The 19,087-nt window shown below is 41.2% G+C and overlaps 1 protein-coding gene across 2 annotated transcripts in view; it reads right to left on the bottom strand.

The window, feature by feature from the left end:
- The window catches only part of trit1 (tRNA isopentenyltransferase 1), a 36,871-nt gene that overhangs the window by 13,508 nt on the left and 4,276 nt on the right, over positions 1-19,087 (bottom strand). For both annotated transcript variants that reach the window (XM_042436424.1, XM_042436423.1), the window contains exons 2-6: positions 6,469-6,609; positions 3,839-3,937; positions 3,253-3,407; positions 1,198-1,340; positions 967-1,081 (exon numbers count right to left, since the gene is read on the bottom strand). In XM_042436424.1, the coding sequence (XP_042292358.1) occupies positions 967-1,081; positions 1,198-1,340; positions 3,253-3,407; positions 3,839-3,937; positions 6,469-6,609 (653 nt within the window). The remainder of the gene's footprint in view (positions 1-966; positions 1,082-1,197; positions 1,341-3,252; positions 3,408-3,838; positions 3,938-6,468; positions 6,610-19,087) is intronic.

Below are 19,087 nucleotides of genomic sequence, written 5' to 3'. Positions count from 1 at the left end.
AGGGAATGTCGGTGATAAGTTCGCATTTGTGTGAAAAATCATATTAAAACAGACACCATACTAAGTAATTTGCTCTAGGACCACCAGGATATCCATTCAATGTGGCATAAAATTCTGCAGCACTGAGTAAAAAGCACCAATTACTGCAATCCCTTGATAGTGCTTATGTCATATGGAGAGGGCTTATCTCTGCATTTATTAATAATCTAGAGACATCTTAAAGAAATATCAGTCTCATCTGAAGTGAACTAGCAACAGTGTGGGCTGTTTCTAAATTGGTCTTGCAGGCCTTTGGGAAACGACCGCGTACAGAGTGACCTGTCAGACTGGGAAGAGGAAATAAATAACTGGATAGCTGCTTGGCCGAGTTTACCCGACTCCTGTCACCCTGGTTACGAGAAAGAGAGGCGTTAACTGTGGACCCAGACTGAATGTCTGGATCATTAATTTAGCTAGGAGGATGAGAATGGGATCTTGAACTTGTTGCACGGACACTGAACCCTCAGACCACCTCGTAACGCCCCACAGTAATGACTACAGGGACAAAGGAAACAGTCCTCATGAGTATAAAATACATCAAAATATACTCAAAATTTGTATTCAATGAGGTGAATTTTGATTGGCTTTGCAGTGAAAAAGGGGAAAAAAATAATTGCTTGAGACAGAAGCTACATGTAGCATTCCAGTATTTCTTGGCTTAATGAGGGGAGGATAATACAACACCCCCCCCCATGAGAGTTAACAAATGATCCTATTAATGTAATCCTACCATCATATAACATTTCATCTGACATGACTGGCAATCAAGGTTGTAACATCTTGCAAGAAAACAAAATTTTTAAAGATAAAATCTGAAACAATGACAACACTTGGCAGCACTACAACAATATGAATTCAGGATGAACGTCAGGTTACTGAGTGTATGCATTCAGGGGTTTGAACCTTTTCTCCTGCTCACGTCCTTACCTGCCATCCTGGACTTTCTGCTGATTGAAGCGGACATGGAAATCTCTGAGCTCATCTATCAGTCCAGCAGACAACATCTCATCAACACGAGCATCCAACCGCTTGTCCAGGACAGCTAGAACAAGTGCAACAGCGAAATAAGACCTAAATTGTTATTTCACGCCAGTTCTGTTGTTTTAACAAATAGCAATTTAGAGTAAAATGGAAATCTATACGATTCTCCTTCCTTACCGTCCACATCAGTGTGCAGCCAGAGGATGCAGGGGTCTGGGTACCTTAGCGGCCCCCCGAGCTTAGTGCTTCCCTCCAGCTCTCTCTGCTCCTCCAGCCAGCGACTGTGGGGGACGCCCGTCTCCTCGTGGATTTGCAGGCTCCTGTAGAGGACAATTGCACAAGCAGAGATGTTGTGGTTAAATAAAACTCTGGTGTACAACCAACCAACCAAACAAATGATTTTCTACAGTATGCTATAGATTTATATCCCAGTCCCTCAATGTAAGGCCTCAATAGGTAAAATGAGATCAGATTCGTTAAACATCCACTAAATCCAATGTAAATAAAAACCTTCAACGCTCCTCTGTCCTACAAATTGAAAGTCTAGTTTGAGAGCAATCTGAATGTTATGGAACAAGATGATTACCACACCCGCAACAACAAATCCCAACAGTTAAAAAACAACCATGAGCAACACAAGATACAAAGTGAAACAGCTTGAAATCAACAATTTTCTCACCAGGACACAGTCTGAATTCAGCCTGAGCTAAACAAACTCTCGAGAGGTCGAGATTCAAATCCAAAACCCGACTCTTAAGCCGTGCCTGACTGCACTCTGAGGTTATGAAGAAAAGATGATTCCTGTCGTCTCCTGTCATCTAGAAGAGCAGGGTAACCTAACCTGCTCACACAAAAGACCAGAGTGCGCTGACTGCTACTCATCAAGTCGCGTGTGTGTGTGTGTGTGTGTGTGTGTGTGCACGCGTATGTGTGTAAACAGACACTCATCCCGTCAGCGTGGGTTGGGTGGAGGCTGTGACTGTCAGACAAAGCATTAGCCCTTCAAGACCTCAAACAACACAAGAGAAAACTCAAAAATATTATAATAATATTAATGAGCACAAAGAAAAAAATTCTGTATAGGCTCTACTTTTTCTCACAGCCGATGTAAAAAATATATATGGTGTAATCTCAACTCATATTTTTTTCATTTTTTTCATTATTTTCAATTTGTTTCACCTGTCATGTTATTCTCTGGGTCATGTGATTGCCTCTCATTGGCTGTTGCTACCATATATGTGAGGCCACACTCATATTGTCTGTTTTAAAGCCCTGATGAAGACCTACAGTGGTTGAAACATGTTTTTTTTCATGATTTAGCTGCTACAATAAAGGATTTTTCCTTCCTCGCTGTTGCATATTCTTAGATTCGGAGTGCCTGGATTGTCTCCTTGTTTGAAGCGCCCCATTTTCCCCTGTTTTCCGAACGCACCCGTCACATTTTTTGATCTACGTTTGATTCTATAGAGCAACCAGTCATTTCTTTTCTGAGCACAGAGAAACTTTCCCCCTTCAGCAGATGAATGTGAAAACAGCCTTTAAGTGTCAAACTTTGCACATACGTCATCTGATACAGTGAAGCTCCAACATCCAACTGAAGTAACAAGAAGAAAAACACATTTTTGACTGGAGGGGGACTTTAAGTAGAAGTGCTAGCATAAAATATTACCAGTAGCAGTATTACACTATTACAAGTACAATGTTTTAAGTTACTTAAATAACAGAGAATCATGTTTCTAATGAAATGTAAAACAGACAAATGAAAGAAATTGTAGCTGTTTTTGTTTTTGAACACATACTCCAAGTGAGTAGAGAGCAGTGAGATTGCTGATAAGATACATTTCAAAATTCAGTTGCATCACACGAGTATGATGCCAGTTGGCTAGCTTAGCTGCTAAACACCTTGACTGTTTCATGCCAATTAGGTGACACCATGTATTGCTACACATTTCAAAAAAATCAAAGCTGCTTTTGTTACTAAGTGTTTCTTTTGCTATTAGCTCCAACTAACTAGCAAAAGCAACATATTAGCTACACAAAGCACAGTTGACTGTTAGCGTAGCCACATGATTGTGAAATTTTGATTGGTAATTTAGTTTTGATGGATAAAGACAACAATGTCAAATGGGGGTGATTTTAAAACTGTGAATTCATCTCGAAATACACAAAAAGCTGACAAAATGAGATATCTAATTAAACGAGCACTAATAAAGACATTACTAGCCATATCACCTGGCAATCTTGCGTTTGTCATTGGGGTGCAACATGGCAGCCATTTTTGGGTCCACCTCCATCAGGCGTTTATGTAACTCAGCCCCTCCAAGTTTCTCCAGTTCCAGCTTTCTGTTCTGAGCCGCATCTCCTCCGTCCCCTGACTCATTGTTCTCCTGTTGTGAGACATTTCATTTAAAGTTTTAGAGTTGAGAAAATTCTGCCTTCAAATACTCCTTGTAAAGCTCCTACCTCCAAAAGCTTAAGATATTATTACATACTGTTACAACAGTGCTTTGGGACAGAAATATAAGTAGAAACAAAATCAGAAAATGCACCTCAGGCATTTTAGTGTTTCCATGGAATTAAAACGCAGCATGAAGATACAGCCCTCAGAAGTCACATCTTGGCAAATGATAAAATGAAAAAAAGTCCCATTTTTTAACACTACAATAATCCTAAGCACTGAAAGCAGTAAACACTGTGGCCTTAAGTGGTGCTTATTTAGTGGTAAGTAGTGCATGAGTGAAGTAAACAGACGATGTGTTAAGAGAGGCACATAGGTCAAAGGGAGGTTGTGTTTGAGTTGTGCTGTTCTTGTACTTACCGCTGTATCAACCAGAACTCTCCACAGCAGGGACTCAATATAATAGTTTGTTCCTCCAACAATGATTGGCAGTTTGTTTCTGCTGTGCATGTCATCTATGTCGGTGTTTGTTAAGGAAAAGAAACAGATCTGTGCACATTTGAGGTACATGAACAATTTTTTTTTTTACAGCTTTTACACAAATGTGCTACAATTACAATGATTATGAAATCACCTTTGGGCTCAATAAACGGCATTCAAAGTTTAATGGAATAAAAACAACTCTGGTTTGTGTTCAATCTGTTATCTGTCACTGCATCCCTTTTACTTTATGCCTCTTTAATTTCAGAGCCTTTCTATCTCAGAGAAAGAGTTAAAATAAAAACTAAAATTCATTTCAACAGACAAATAGAAAAGGACACTTCTGCAAGCATTACAACCTGATTTTAAAATAAATACAGCTTTGAATCAGCAGTTTCCACCTCAGTGGAAGTAAGTTTTTTTAAATATCTACCTTGAAAAATACATTTAAAAAAAAGGCTAAAAATCAACTAACATCTAGTGACAGAAGTGCTGCAAACAGCGAACAAGGGTCAAAACAGGCAAAGTCAATGCAGGAAATTGGCAATATTTCAGCATGCTGGGACTGTGATTACATGCTTCAACACAGTTTGTAGCCCATGAAACTAAAAGCCTCAACAGAATACTTAATAAACAAGAACAACAATACCACTTAAGGTAAATATTAGACTGTCACTTTATAAAGAGGAGGTATTAAGCTCAGTATTGACTCTCCATGGTTTACTTTTTCTTGTCAGCATTTACAGTAACCGAGTGCTGTGTGGCTGATAGGATGATACACTCCTACTGTGGACATTTAATAGAACTGTGTGTATAAGGTCAAATACTCAACCTTGAGGTCTCAGCGCGCTTCAGATGAAGTGCTTGTCGGATCGTGTAACAGTGTCTGAACCCCTCCCTCCCACACGTTTCTCACGCTGGTATTACGGGTGTTTGGTCAGACAATTTTTGCAACCTCACTGCAATTATCCAGGTGTGAAGAAGTGAGAAACTAGGCAGAGTTTGAACTTCTCTCTCAAACTCACTTTTTTTCCCCCCATTTGTCACACAACATCAGCCAACCAACTATTTGCGCAATTCATTGTTTCTCACTGTCTCTATGACAGAAGGCTTTTCATCTCACCTTCAAAGCCAAAAAAAGCAATTCCTGCTTCCCAAATGTGAAGATGTACTGCTTCTCTTTGACTTCTATCACAGTAAATTTCATCACTTAAGATTCTGGACTGTTGTTTGGACGAACAAGCAATCTGAATATGTCAACTTAAGCATTTTCTAACATTTTACAGACCAAATAATTCATTGATTCATTATTAATTAATAGCTGCAGTCACAGAGTCAATACTGGCATTTTATTTCAAACACAATATCAATATTGAATTTTTTTTTTTTTTTTTTTTGAAGAGCAGTCAAACCTTACTGGTCACACAGACCGCGCTTGCGTGCCACACCTTATTTCCTCTCCCTCTCTTTTTTCTGTCGCATCTTCTCTCATCTTGCACCTTTCCCTTCCCTCCTCCTCCTCCCTCCCTCAACTCGCCCACCTTCTCTACACAGGGATAATTTAATAACCACTCAAACAAGATAAAGGCCTATCAGCCGTCGTCAGTCACCTCCTCTCTCTCTCTCACACACACACACACACGCACAAATCAGTGAGGGCTGCATCGCCGTGTTTGCTGAGGAAAGGAGATGGGAAAGAGTGAGAATGATCGCTGACAAGCAGCAAGAAAAAAAAAAAATCAAGGGAGAGAAAACAGAAAGACGGCTGGAAAACAAAGCAATAAAAGGGGAGGGGTTTAGACGGAGGGAGTTTATGTGAATGGCATATTGAGTGAAGGATTGATAGCTGATGATGCGTCATTAGGTCCCCCGCCTGCGTCTTTGAACTTCTCAAGCATGTCAGCCTTCTCCAACTAACACACACACACACACACATACACACACCCTCCTCTTTCCCCTCCGTTGTCTCTCCTTCCTACGTTACAGTTTCAAATCTTCCACACTGCTTCTATCCCTTCTAATCTGTATTCATCTCTTTTCCACTTTTCCCTCTTCCCACCAGCAGGCTCGAGCTGCACTGAGCCTATTCTTGGAGCTACCGCATCCCCTCGCCGCACTGGTGAGAGAGTGTGTGTGTGTGAGAGAAGAGTGTGTGTGTGTGTGTCTTCCTGATCTATTAATACCGTCTCTAGTTATTGCCTCCTCTCTCCACATCTGTGTGATGGCCGGTGTCTGCGAGAGGGTGTGACTGCCTAGAGTGTGTGTGTGTGTGTGACACAGGCTCCACTATAAATACCATCCAGTGATCTCTCTCTCTCTCCTCTCATTTTCAGTGCAACATCTGCAGTGAAAGACACATTGACAAAAGGAGGACATAACAGATTGTCTTCTACACACACACACACCCCCTCAGACCAATTAGTAAAAGTCAAATCGACTGAATTCTTTCCCTGTAGTTACCACTTAATAATCAAGGCGGGAGATGTGACAGAGGTGATGGCAACGTGTGGAGGGAGGTGTTACAGAAAACATTGTTCCTTCTGCTTCCGCGCGTTTCCAGGAAAGGATATTAGAGCCAGGGCTTTGTTCCTGAAGTCCACCACCGTGTAGCTGCTTACCAACGGGTCCACGAAGCTGATCATGTGATGTCTGCACTGGGCGCACTCCTCAGCTGTCACCTTATTAGTTATGATGTCTAGACCCTGGTACACCTGAGGGGCACACAAAGGAACCAGTCAACACAGAGCAAAAAGGGAAATTATCACATCAAGGGAGTGAAAACAATCATAAGAAATAAATGCTTTACAGGAAGGTACCTTACAATCATAGTAGATGTTCATTGTTACGGCAATTACCTCACAGTCTACAATTATGCGCTCTAACAATGGGAGTTCAATCAAAGTTCTTTGTCCTAGAAAGCCTAAAACCCTGGGCAACACTGAAAAAAAACCACCTTTAATAAAACAAATATGGCAGGAGATTGGAATCTATGCTAGTGGTGAGGTTGAGGAGGAAGCAGTGAGGGGTGCTGCCCGGTGTCCACGTGAAAATTACTCTACAAATAATACACAACTCCTCTGTCCATTTTACATCACCCAGCGAGGGGGCTCCTTCTCGGAATGTGACAGCTGGGTGTAATAGTCCGTCATGATTTTCATTCTCACACACGTACGTACACATGCAGAGAGTCAGCAGGGGAGTGTTGCCAAGAGATGTCTCCAGATGCAGAACACTTCTAAAGCAGGGCTTCTCTTTCTAGAGGCCTTTAAAAACGCCTAATCTTGCTTTGTCCATGTTTCTTTCCAGGTTTACAAATCCTTCCTGATCAAAAGTTTAGTTCTGTTACAGTAGTGGAGTTAAGTGAGGATTGACACATTTACATTTGTGTCTTCACATTTTTGTTTTTTGAAAGATTAGAGTTTTGTCTGTAAACTTGTCTCTACAGTAGTACAGTACATGAAGGAGAAAGGATTCTTCTCTGGGAGGATACACCATGACAACGAACTTGAGAAAAATGAAACCTTTAAGAGAACAGCAAGAACTGTTTCAAAGGGCACATCTGTTCTGCTTATAACGTTTGTTTCTATTGTAGTATCGTTCTATCATTATGTCAGTTATGTTGGTAGTGTGTAGTCATAGCACTGCGCAGCTTGGTGGAACGGTGTGGTGGTATGGCACACCACTGAGATGTGTTTACATCCCTATGAACTGACTGGCTCAACATGTGAAGTGACTGAAAAGAAAGATGACTCGCTACGTTCAGCTTTCAGTACATTTGTAGCTCCTGAATAATGTAGGAGTCACTGTGGTTTGAACTTTTGTTACTCTCCTCGTCTTTGCTGAGTCGTTGGAGCTGCAATGTAGTCATGCTTGCAGAGTTAATAATCTACTGTTAAAGACATCCAAAGGCAAACCACTGGAGGGTTTTGCAGCTGATAGAGGTTATCGCCTAACTGGTTCACACCTTGTTCAAGAAAAACTGGTCAAGATCTACATTAAGATGTGACATTTTAAATGTTTCAAGGGATGAAAAAAAGAAAGTGAACTGGTTGAAGGTGACGGGCGCTCATTGTTGAAATCTGGGAGATTCTAAAACTTTGAACTTGTGGTCAAGGTAAGTAATGACTTTCCGTATACCATTCCAGTTGGATTGTCTGTGTCGTGTTTAAACCTGGGGGAACAACAGTGCCATGTTGCCCTAACCAGTCGAGGATCGCTGGTCAAAAGGTTAAAGAGAGGTTCACAAATGTGGAATTGGTGCATTTACTGTACTACAACATAACAAAAGCAAGAGGTAATATATGGCAATGTCAGTCCACCTATGGGTTTGAACCACTGTGGTATATATTGTACATGGTGCAACATGAATTCTAGGCCATGCCAATACAATATATTTTGGCAGCAAAGAAAAAGAAATTAAACTTTGATCTAAACCTTGTGTCATTTATTTTTTTTACGACACCGATAATCAGGATTCAGGTGGCAAAATATTAGTATCGCCCCTCGTTTTTCATGTAATACACCTCTATGACCTTGTCTTCTGTACAGCATCTGTGTGTAGTCTGCCATCAACCATTCAAAGTATGTGTGTCACTAAGAAAGTGAATCAGCCTGGAGTTGCCAGGAAAACTTTATGAAACCTTTTTGCGTTGAGAACTTCCAAAACACTTTGACCAGTAGGCTGAAACTTCTGGTTGGGTTCAGCCTTGTTTTGGGTAAAAAAAAACAGCTTGGTGAAGCACTCTATTGTTCAATAATTCAGCAGGAAAATATAGCCTATAATCATGAGAAGCCAGCCAGGTATTGAGACTGACGCTGAAGTATTATTTTTACAGCTTGAAAGAATGGATGAATGAAGTCACTCTTGACTTTACTCGTGAGCTGATTTTTCCCTCAGTGAAAATGATGATGGCATCTTACTGACTAGAACCTTTGTGAGGCAAGGATAGTTGGGACAATGGTGGAGGAGGAAAGATGGGGGCGGAAAGGGTCAAAAACATTTTAAATGTAAATGACAATGGTTTGAACTGTCACGTGAGTAGTCACATGTTGGAGCTGTTACCTGAGGCCATATGTGAATGGTTGTTAAACATCATCCTTTCATCCCTTCCCAGGAGATTTAACAATCATTCACACTTGGACTCAGCTGACTCCAACGACTCTACAACAGCTAGGAACGCTAACAAACCAAACGGTATCAACGACCTTGATAACGACCCAACGGAGGTTAAATACCTGGGACTCCCCACCAGTCAGTCAGAACTAAAGCCCCTTGGATGAGAGATGAAACGTCTAAAAATAGCTACAACCGAGTCCAGTTGCCCTTAATTCAACCCTTCTTGGATTGATCATATCCTTGGTGGCAGTGCGTGTGTGGGTTGCGTGTACTTCACCAAATGTTCTTCAGCATGGTGGCAAGGCAAAATTGGGGAGCAGGGCAGGGCAGGGCAGAACAACCCAACCTGATAAATTATTCACAGCTTCTCTGCACGACACCAGTGTCAGCCAAGCAAGGGCTGGACGGACGTATGGGTGAATGAAGGAGATGGAGAGCAAATGAACAAGTAAGAAGATTTTTTAAGGGATTTTTTAGAAAGATCAAGATAGTTGGAGAGGAGAAGAGAGAGAAAAGATGAACAGACATAAGAGGAGACAGAAGAGCGCTGTGTACTTGTTACAGAGAACAGGATGCTCCTGACAAATTTGCACACATTATCCAGCACCACCCCTCCTTTGGCTTCACTGCTCTCTATCTTTCCTTTTGACACACACACACACACACACACACAGATTGCACAGAGAGAAGACAGGATGATAGGTAGCCGAAGGATGGCGAAATGATGGTGAGAGAAAGACAGAGACAGATAGAGATGCTCAGAGCGATAAGTTGGCATTTATTTGTGTGTGTGTGTGTGTGTGTGTGGGTGTGTGTGTGGGTGTGTGCGTATGAGAGTGAGCAACACAATTAAGTGAGTGAGGGTCATGTGTCTCTCATTTTGAGCAACACTCCTTCCAGATTAACACAAAGGCTCTCTTTAAAACACAAACAAACACTATTTAAAAGTAGACAAAACAATCTCACCCCAAGGTCCATTCAGTAGCTGTTCTGGAGCTCTCGATTGCATCACACTATCTTTTTTTCAGCAGATGGAGTTTGTCACTCAAATTGAAAATTTTCCAAGCACTTTAAAAGACTTCAAAGTAAGATTTCATGAACAACTGGGCATATTTTTGTCACTAGACACCAAAAGCTACTCTATTATCCTTAATTTAGCATTTTTTATTGTCTCTCCACCTTTATTCTCAACTTTACCTACTCTCCTTTCTTTCATTCCAACAGTAGTGAAGTTTCCCTTCTTCCATCTGTCCATCTTTCCTGCCACTGAGACAACACAGTGACTTGTTATGCAACCACTCCTGAATGTACACTCATGGTCTCGTGTGAGAGTATTGAGAAACAGATTGCGATGTGTGTGTAATATTTTCCCACTGTGTGGAAGTCAGTACTGGATGCTATCAGGGTTTAGTGTAACATTAGTAGCTATCTTGCTTTTTTTTAATGAATTTGGCAAATTTATGCTTCAGCAACTCTAGCTAACGTTACATTACAACTAACATAACAAGTGAAAACATACTGTTTGAAAATACAAAGTTAGATAATCAGCCAAACAGGCAACAAGACTGAAATAACAGTATTAAAATTGTCCTTATCATACTAGGACTACATAGGTCTACAAATTCTAATTCTAATAAAAAGTCTGTTTTGTTATTTCCATGTTTTCTACATGGATCATCAACTGGTGAGGATGTTGACTTTTTGGGACATGTCAAGTCTTTTAGCACAGTCTATGTATGCAGACATACTTAACACCCCTTTTACAGGGTTCTTATTTTGAAGAGTCAGCTGGAAACATTAAAAAGTTATCCAAAGATGGTGTTTTCAACGAACTACTGGAAATAAGAGCTCAATTTGCTTTCTAGCAACAACCCATAGCCACTAGTTGTCATTTCAGCAAAATCTGTGGTTTTCAGCTAGAAATGAGAAGCCCAATTTTGTGTGCCTCTGTCTGAAATCAAGGAGCCATTGTTTCAACAAGACTAGGTCAAAACAGAGTATATGGCTGGACTGTGTATGCTGAGTGTGTGAAATTGTGGCCAATGTGTTACAGGGATAGTCAGTGGTAGTGTCTATAATGTGAATTCCTGGATATTAAATGTTCCTCTGCAATGTTCTGTTTGTGGTCCCAGTAATATTTGCTGGTAAAGTGTACTGAAGCAGCATTTAACACACACAGTGTCAGAGCTCGGAGCAGGAAACACAGTCACTCTGTGGCGTGCTGCTGGCCTCCGTTTCTATCATCTTGCGCCGATTCATTTTGAAAGCGCAACAGCCAATGGGGAAACCCCAAAACTCGGCTGGCCGACCAATGGTGACACTTCATCACTCCCTCAGTTAGCCACTCATGCATGGACGACTGCGGTTAAAGTGCTGATCCGTGGCTGGTCCGCCCAAAAATTAGTAAGCATTTCGAGTGATAAATATGTCGATGTTATTCTACATTTCATTATGTTGCATATGAGAACAGAAAGCGTATCAACAGTAATTAACAGAGGTGGGGCTTAGCGAACAATCTATTTTTTGTACTTCACAGTTAGTGGCAAAATAACAGTTTATGTGAGATTTCTTTTTTTTTTAATGTATTTATGTCCAATCAGATCATGTTAGCCAGAAGCAGATGATACAGTTATTCTTTTTCAGCTTCAGTTTAAGAAGCATTTTGTGGTGCAAGGCGTGCCCACATCCTCTTGAATACATCCTGATTTGGTTATCAAGCATCTCTTAGTAAGTGTTATATTTCAGACTGTTTTTACCTAACTGACTGTGTTTACCCCACATATATGCATTGGGTAATCAATGCATTTATGCAGGTTATAGATCATATCCTTGGTGGCAGTGCGTGTGTGGGTTGCGTGTACTTCACCAAATGTTTTTCAGCATGGTGGCAAGCCAAAATTGGGGAGCAGGGCAGGGCAGAACAACCAACCTGATAAATTATTCACAGCTTCTCTGCACGACACCAGTGTCAGCCAAGCAAGGGAGGGGAGGATGTATGAAGGAGATGGAGAGCAAAGGGAAAAAGTATGAAGGTTTGAAGGGATTTCTTTTTTACAAAGAACAAGATAGTTGGAGAGGAGAAGAAAGAAAAGATGAACAGACATAAGAGGAGACAGAAGAGCGCTGTGTACTTGTTACAGAGAACAGGATGCTCCCGACAAATTTGCACACATTATCCACCACCACCTTTCATTTAGCTTCACTGCTCTCTATCTTTCCTTTTGACACACACACACACACACACAGATTGCACAGAGAGAAGACAGGATGATAGGTAGCAGAAGGATGGCGAAATGATGGTGAGAGAAAGACAGAGACAGATAGAGATGCTCAGAGCAATAAGTTGGCATTTGTGTGTGTGTGTGTGTGTGTGTGTGTGTGTGGGTGTGTGCGTATCAGAGCGACTGACACAATTAAGTGAGTGAGGGTCATGTGTCTCTCATTTTAAGCCACACTCCCCCCAGATGAACACAAAGGCTTACTTTAAACACACACAAACACTATTTAAAGTGTGACTTCACCCTTAGGTCTGAGCCTAACTCCACCCACTGCATAATTTTGAAAATTGCTAAAGAAGTAGGCAAGAGGCTGAGAGGGAAGGGGGGCGTGAATGTGTGAGGGAGGAGGGCAGGAGTTGCTCAGTGATATACCCTGACCAGAGAAAAATGATAATAATAATAATAATTATAATGAGAGGAAGGCAAACAGTGCAGTGACATTTAAACATCATTTTTAAATAAACCTGTCTGTGTTTAACTTGGTTTATTTTCACATGAAGACAGTTTTAGCTTCAGCAGCTAACAGCAGCTAACAGCAGCACTGATGTGCTGGAGGAAATCTCTCCGTCTGTGACCGTCGGCGGGAGGAAGAGCTGCTGGCAGCCATAAAAACAACAGAAATCCTCTTCGCATTTTGTCCTGTAGCTCTTTAACTCTCCGGCTGTCTGTTCCTGAAGTTATCAGCTGGTAAAATCTTGTTTTAAAATGCTAAATCGCGGTTTAACCAGAGCTCCAGTGTTACTAAACCTGTCCAAGATTTTACCACTTGATAACTGCAGGAAAAGACAGCCGGACAGTTAAAGAGCTAAAGGACGAAATGCGAAGATTTAGATTTCTGTTGTTTTTGTGGATGCCAGCAGCGTTTCTTCCCGCGGACAGTCACAGACGGAGAGATTTACCCCAGCAGGTCAGTTCTGCTGTTAGCTGCTGTTAGCTCCTGATGCTAAAACTGTCTCAATTAGCATATATTTGAGAATGAGCGCGGGTGGTTTCACAGACTCACACTCAAGGGTGAGGTCTGGGGGAGGCAGGTGTTAACATTCTACCATTTATATAAATCTCATGACGTAGAGAAATCTCAAACGGTCGACTCTACTCGACTCTGGAGTTTATTCACTCCAACAGTTCGTAGCGAAGTTTCCCGCTCTTCAATCTGTCCTCCGACTCATGATCCCTCTCATTTTGTCTATCTTACCTGCCAATGAGACAACACAGCGACTTGTTATACAACCACGCCTGAATGTACACTCGTGCTCTCGTGTCAGAGTGTCGAAAAACAGATTGTAATAATTTAAATTTTGCCTTAATGAGGACAAGGAGACCCGAGAGTAAAAGCAGGCAAGACGAAGACCGGAGTGTAAATCAGAAAAATGAAAAGAGCCACTTGAGTGGAAAATATGAAGAAAAGATGCTTTGAGGGAGAACTGCAAATGAGAGAGAAAATGAGAAAGAAATTAAGATTTTCAGGTAATGATGGTCATATTTCTCGCCATCTGAAGACCAAACAAGATAATGTACACAGCAGTTTTCGATTAATTTAGAGTGTATACGTGGAGATGCCAGAATGCACCAAATTTCTAGGAGGTGGAAATATATTTTACAGTGACCTGCAGGGATATTAAAAAGTTAATCAGTGTGTGATAATCAGTGTTATCTTTTCCACAAATGTTTCCATCACTCTGTTTTATGTAATTTCTTTAAAAAAAACTGCTTAAGGAAGCATAACGAGTGTTTTTTGGGAAGTAATGGAGAGAATATTGTAAAGTTTCATCACACTCAGCTTTTCTAATTCCAAACCTCATAATTCATGCTGATATACTTCAATGGAAACTCAGCCAATGTGGGTTCAGCTGCCTACTCCTCCCTGTCTCGCTTTTAAATGGATGTGAATGGATGTGACCGTGCGGCTTGTGTGCCAGGAAGAGAGGAATGTGTGTGTGTGTGTGTGTGTGTATGTGTGTGCGTGACAATGAGCTCAGTGTTTGAGTTCTGCAGAGCCTGCAGCCAGCCTGCCTGGCCAACCTTACGCCCTGCACGAGACAGCTGTTCCTCTGCCACATAAATAAGGGGGGAGCATGGCAAAAAGACAGAGGGTGAGAGACAGAGAGGGGTGAGGAAAAAAAAGAGAGAGAGACAGCAAGGACAAACACTCATTGAGAAATAAAACAAGATTCAGAGAAAGCCAAAAGAGGATGAAAGAAAATAAAGCAGACCTTTCAGAGTAGTGCCGTACCAATGTAATGGTTTACCAGTTTTTAGACCACGCCGTTCTTTTAATGCAATAAGCAAATGATGCGTAAAGATTCTGTCGATATGCCATTTCCTGCATGTGCTTCACAATAAGTGCATTTGTTGTAGACCTTTACTGGGAAACCAGACGTTTTGCTAATGACATTTGGAGTTAGCTAACATAGATTTACTCTATGGAGTTTTGAGGTCGTTTTGAAACACTGCATGGACAACATACATTTCATTACATAATTAATAGTGACAGAGAACAACTCAGAGCACGAGGACTGACATTACATCTTATTAACAACAAGCATCAACTGGAGTTTAAAAAGATTATGGAAGAGCTACATTGTTTAGCAGGCTGGTTTTGCTTCATGAGGAAAAAGACAGAGGCAGGTAGGGATGAAATGCTTTGGTGAAGAGATGCAGAAGCATGTAATCACTTTCTGTGAAGCACTTTCCACCTGCTGTGTGGATTCAAGGAGGGCAGCAGTGCAGCACTGACTCTAATCACCCCAGAGTACGAAATATAGGACTCTAGGAGCTTTGTGACACAGTGACTCCTAACGGGGCTAGTTAGTAAACTACTATAGCTGGAGAACTAACTGCTAACAAGCTAGCCAGATGGGACATGCTAGCGCTAGTCAGTCACAATAAGTCCCCAAGTTTCTTTCTATTTTCTCTGTACTGTGCCGTTTACTACCCCTCGGCTCTTTGTTCTCAGGGTTGTGGATAATTTCATTCAATAAAAATTTTTATTGTCCACTTGCACAATGCAGTGTGACGTATAACATTATCTGTTTTATGAACTACACGTCTGTTTACTTCAGGTCTACCTGCTGTCAACTCTACAGTGACGTTGCCTTCGCCTCCACCTCACAGTTACTTCACTTTTCACAGTTAATTTTGTACATATTGTTAATAATATTTACCGTTCGTTTTTGTATATAGTGTTTTTACCATTTTTGATCATTTTCGTAATCACCTCAGGGTCTTTAAAAAGTGTGGTTAGCCAGTCAGCTAGCCTAACTGGCTACTAAAAGGAAGAAAAGCAGCGTGAAGTTTATGAGGAGGGCAGTAAGCTCTACGGAGTTTTGCTCAGACCCTCTTTGCTCTTCATCGGCTAAGTTCTGCTCCGTGAGCTTTCATTCCTTTCCAGCTGATGCTGAGCTTAGGGCAAAGTAGGAAGTTAACATTCGAAGGGAGAGGTTCACCGTCACCAATCAGTCCAGGGTGCGTAGCAGGCATTCTCTAACGGAAGACCTGATCAAAACTCTGAGCGGATATTGTCATCTTAGATCATCATCTTCAGTCACTTTCAGTTTGGCAGGTCTTCTAAGCACCGAGTGTAAAAAATAGCCATAGCGACCTAACGTTAAAGCTGTCAAAATCAGTGATGGTGCTACACTGAGTGACTGTACGGTCGGGGTGAAGGTAATGTTACTGCAGCGGGTTGACTGGAAACAGACGTGCAATTTGTAAAACGGATATATGTCAAACTATATTGTGGAGAATGGAAGAGGGGAAAAAATCTCTCCAAGTTTGCTAATCCACTCACTCTCAGGTTAGCAAGCTCTTTAGCTCACTCGCTAACGAGACAATACGTTCACACAGTTTATTTAAAAGATGTATTTGTACCATTGACTCCTGTCTCATAATTGTCTGCAAACTATCCTTATTTGTGGAGTAGTTAATACTCTGTTCTCTCCTTGTACAGGTTTACTTTACCTCTGTGAAAAAATGCAGTAATTGTGCAGATACCATTGGAGTGAGATGATTTTGTCTTGAAACTTTGTCATTTTAAATATTGGTGTGACCAGGTACTACGGCAAATTGTGTCTGTCATGAGGTTGATGCAGAGTAGCATCGAATTTTATAAACGTTAGGCTATAATTAAAATTTGCACAAACCTAAATAAGATGTAGGCGTATTCTTAGAAAAAGATATGTGGTTAGAGCCTCACGCCCTCTTACCCATGAACTAAAGATTGTAATCAGTTCTGCAAAGGGAAGTTTACTCGTATCAGATTGGTACATGCTATCGACTGATACCCCGAGTTTGGGAATCAGAGTCAGTACTGGGTAGAAGACGTAGGAATGGTGCATCTCTACCATTCTTAAATAATAAATGACTGCATTTGTAATTCACTTTTTCTCCAAAAGCCTAGCTACAATTTCCATGTCACTGGTAGTTTGAGTGAGCAATGAGCCCATGATGATTTAAATTACATTTCATTGGCTTTTTCTCTCGGAAGCCAAAAAGAGGAAAACCGAGGAAAAATACTTGTCCTTGACATGTTTTGCATGGAAATTGTTCCATTTAGAGAAAAAAAAATTACTGCCATAAAATGCCAAAATAATATTGAAAGCTTTAATTAAAAACAACAGCAAAGTCATTTGTAATAAGTCAACCCTGGTCCAGATGACATTTGAGGCAGACAGTACAAATTGTCCTTATTGTGACCTCTCAACATGGCCTTACACATTCAACAACCAAACTGTAAGAGGGCTCTATATTTTCATCTTTCTCTCTGAATCCTTTCCTTCGTTACAACAGAATACCTACAGTATCTGCCCATTTTCTTTTTTTACCCCTTCTATCCTCCCCCCTCAAGGCGCCATCCTTCAACAGTGTATCCTTCCATCTTCCTCTCCTCTCTCTCTGTGGGGAATGGCCCAGTAATGCCAGACTAATAAATCATTCATGGCGTTGTTCCCCCACCTCCTCTTCCTCCTCCTCCTCCTTCTCCTCCTCTCCCATCCTGCCATCCTCCTCTCCCTCGTTGCTTTACTATAGCGGTGACCACACCACCGCACCCGCAGATTGAAATTTTCACACACATACACAAGCACACAACAAAAATAAGAGTTAATCAGCTCTTGTTTTTTTGGCTCGCTCCTACACAGGCTTAGATAACTTAAAAAAGATGCATCATAAATCGGATGTGGGAAGCAGCATCGCCTGAGTTACAATATAAACAGATACGTCAAAGCCCAGACAGGTCATAGCCACACCAGACTGACAGAGAGACAGTGGGAGGGGGAGAGAGAGAGAGAGGGAGAGAGAGAAACAGAGGGAAAGAGAGACAGTGGGAGGGGGAGAGAGAGAGACAGAGGGAAAGAGAGACAGTGGGAGGGGGAGAGAGAGAGACAGAGGGAGGTAGAGAGACAAGGAGGAGGAATGAGTGTGAGCAAATTAGAGGGATATATAACACATAGCTGCACAGTGTGAGTGTAGGATGTGTTTAATACGTAGATAAGCAGTTGGTGTATGTGTGTAACAACCTCTGGCCAATAACAAGCATAACTTTTGAAAGAATAAGCGGTTCACCCTCACAATCACACATTCCAAATTTACAACTTCAAAAGCATATCAGCCTTTCCACCATTCAACTTTTATGAGACTATAACAGCCAAGATGACGCCTGACAGCTTTCCTGCTGTTTAGGCCCATTTCTCACATTCAACAGAAAATGAGTAAGCCTGACAAATTGTCCTCCTTTGTCGTAATTTTCACCTCTCACGTTGTCTTCGAGAGAATACGGCAGCGCTTCCTTTCAAACACGCATAAAGCAAAGGGTCAGCGGCCACCGATACTTCCAATAGTCCCACAGGCTCGCACACAAACTAAAGTAATGGTGCATGCTTGTGCATGACCTGTTAAATTGCCCCCTAAGACCACTAGAGGCCCTTCAGTATGATACCCCCACAGTCCCGCCCACACACAAACCCAGACACGCCCCCTTTTTTTAACATCGTGTGGTGAAACAATTTATTTTGTGGTAACAATGTGTTTTAGTTAACGCGTTTAACAGGTGATTCGGAGTGTGCGTGATTAATCTGCCCGTGCACAAAAAAGCATGACAATAGGCATGAAATGTGAACCAACTTTTTTCTTTTTTTTCTTAGAGAGCGTGTGTTAAATTGAAATCTAAAGCTGCAAAAATTAGTCGATCAACAGAAAATTAATTGCCAACTATTTTGATATTTTTTAAGCACAATTGCCAAAAACGTAGCTAGTGTCAGCTTCTCAACAATCCCCATTTGAATGATTATTGTGTCTGACGGCCAGCTTTTCACCACACCATCGAATGTGGCTGTTTAAAAGATCACAGTCGGAAGACACATCATATGAACCAAACTGATACCTTGAGTCAACTGTCTTTTTTTTGTCAAAGTTCAGTAAAAGTTAGGAAGTGATACAGCTCTTTTTGCTCCGTGATGATGCGTTCAGATGCCCCTTGGAAACGCAAACATCTGAAACTTAAGAGTTGCTTGCCTCTCTTTTTAAAATCATCTTATGTAATTTGCAGCAGTGAAGTATTGAAAACAGAAATTCTAAAAAAAAAAGAAGACTGAATCACAATATGACAGAAATACAATACAAACTGAATCATCACTGTAAGAAATGATACAGATTGTAGCAGGCACTCCCCGCTGGTTAACATCCATAATTAAAGCATGTTAAACCACCAGTATGGTCGAAAGTAGAAAATACAGACAGTCTGCACATTGACAGTGGCGTAGCCCAGCAGCTGCCAATATTCTTAAAATGAAGAGTAAG

The sequence above is a fragment of the Thunnus maccoyii genome, chromosome 15 (assembly GCF_910596095.1).
Source record: "Thunnus maccoyii chromosome 15, fThuMac1.1, whole genome shotgun sequence".
In the NCBI taxonomy this organism is placed as follows: domain Eukaryota; kingdom Metazoa; phylum Chordata; class Actinopteri; order Scombriformes; family Scombridae; genus Thunnus; species Thunnus maccoyii.
This window is presented reverse-complemented; position numbering and strand designations above follow the sequence as displayed.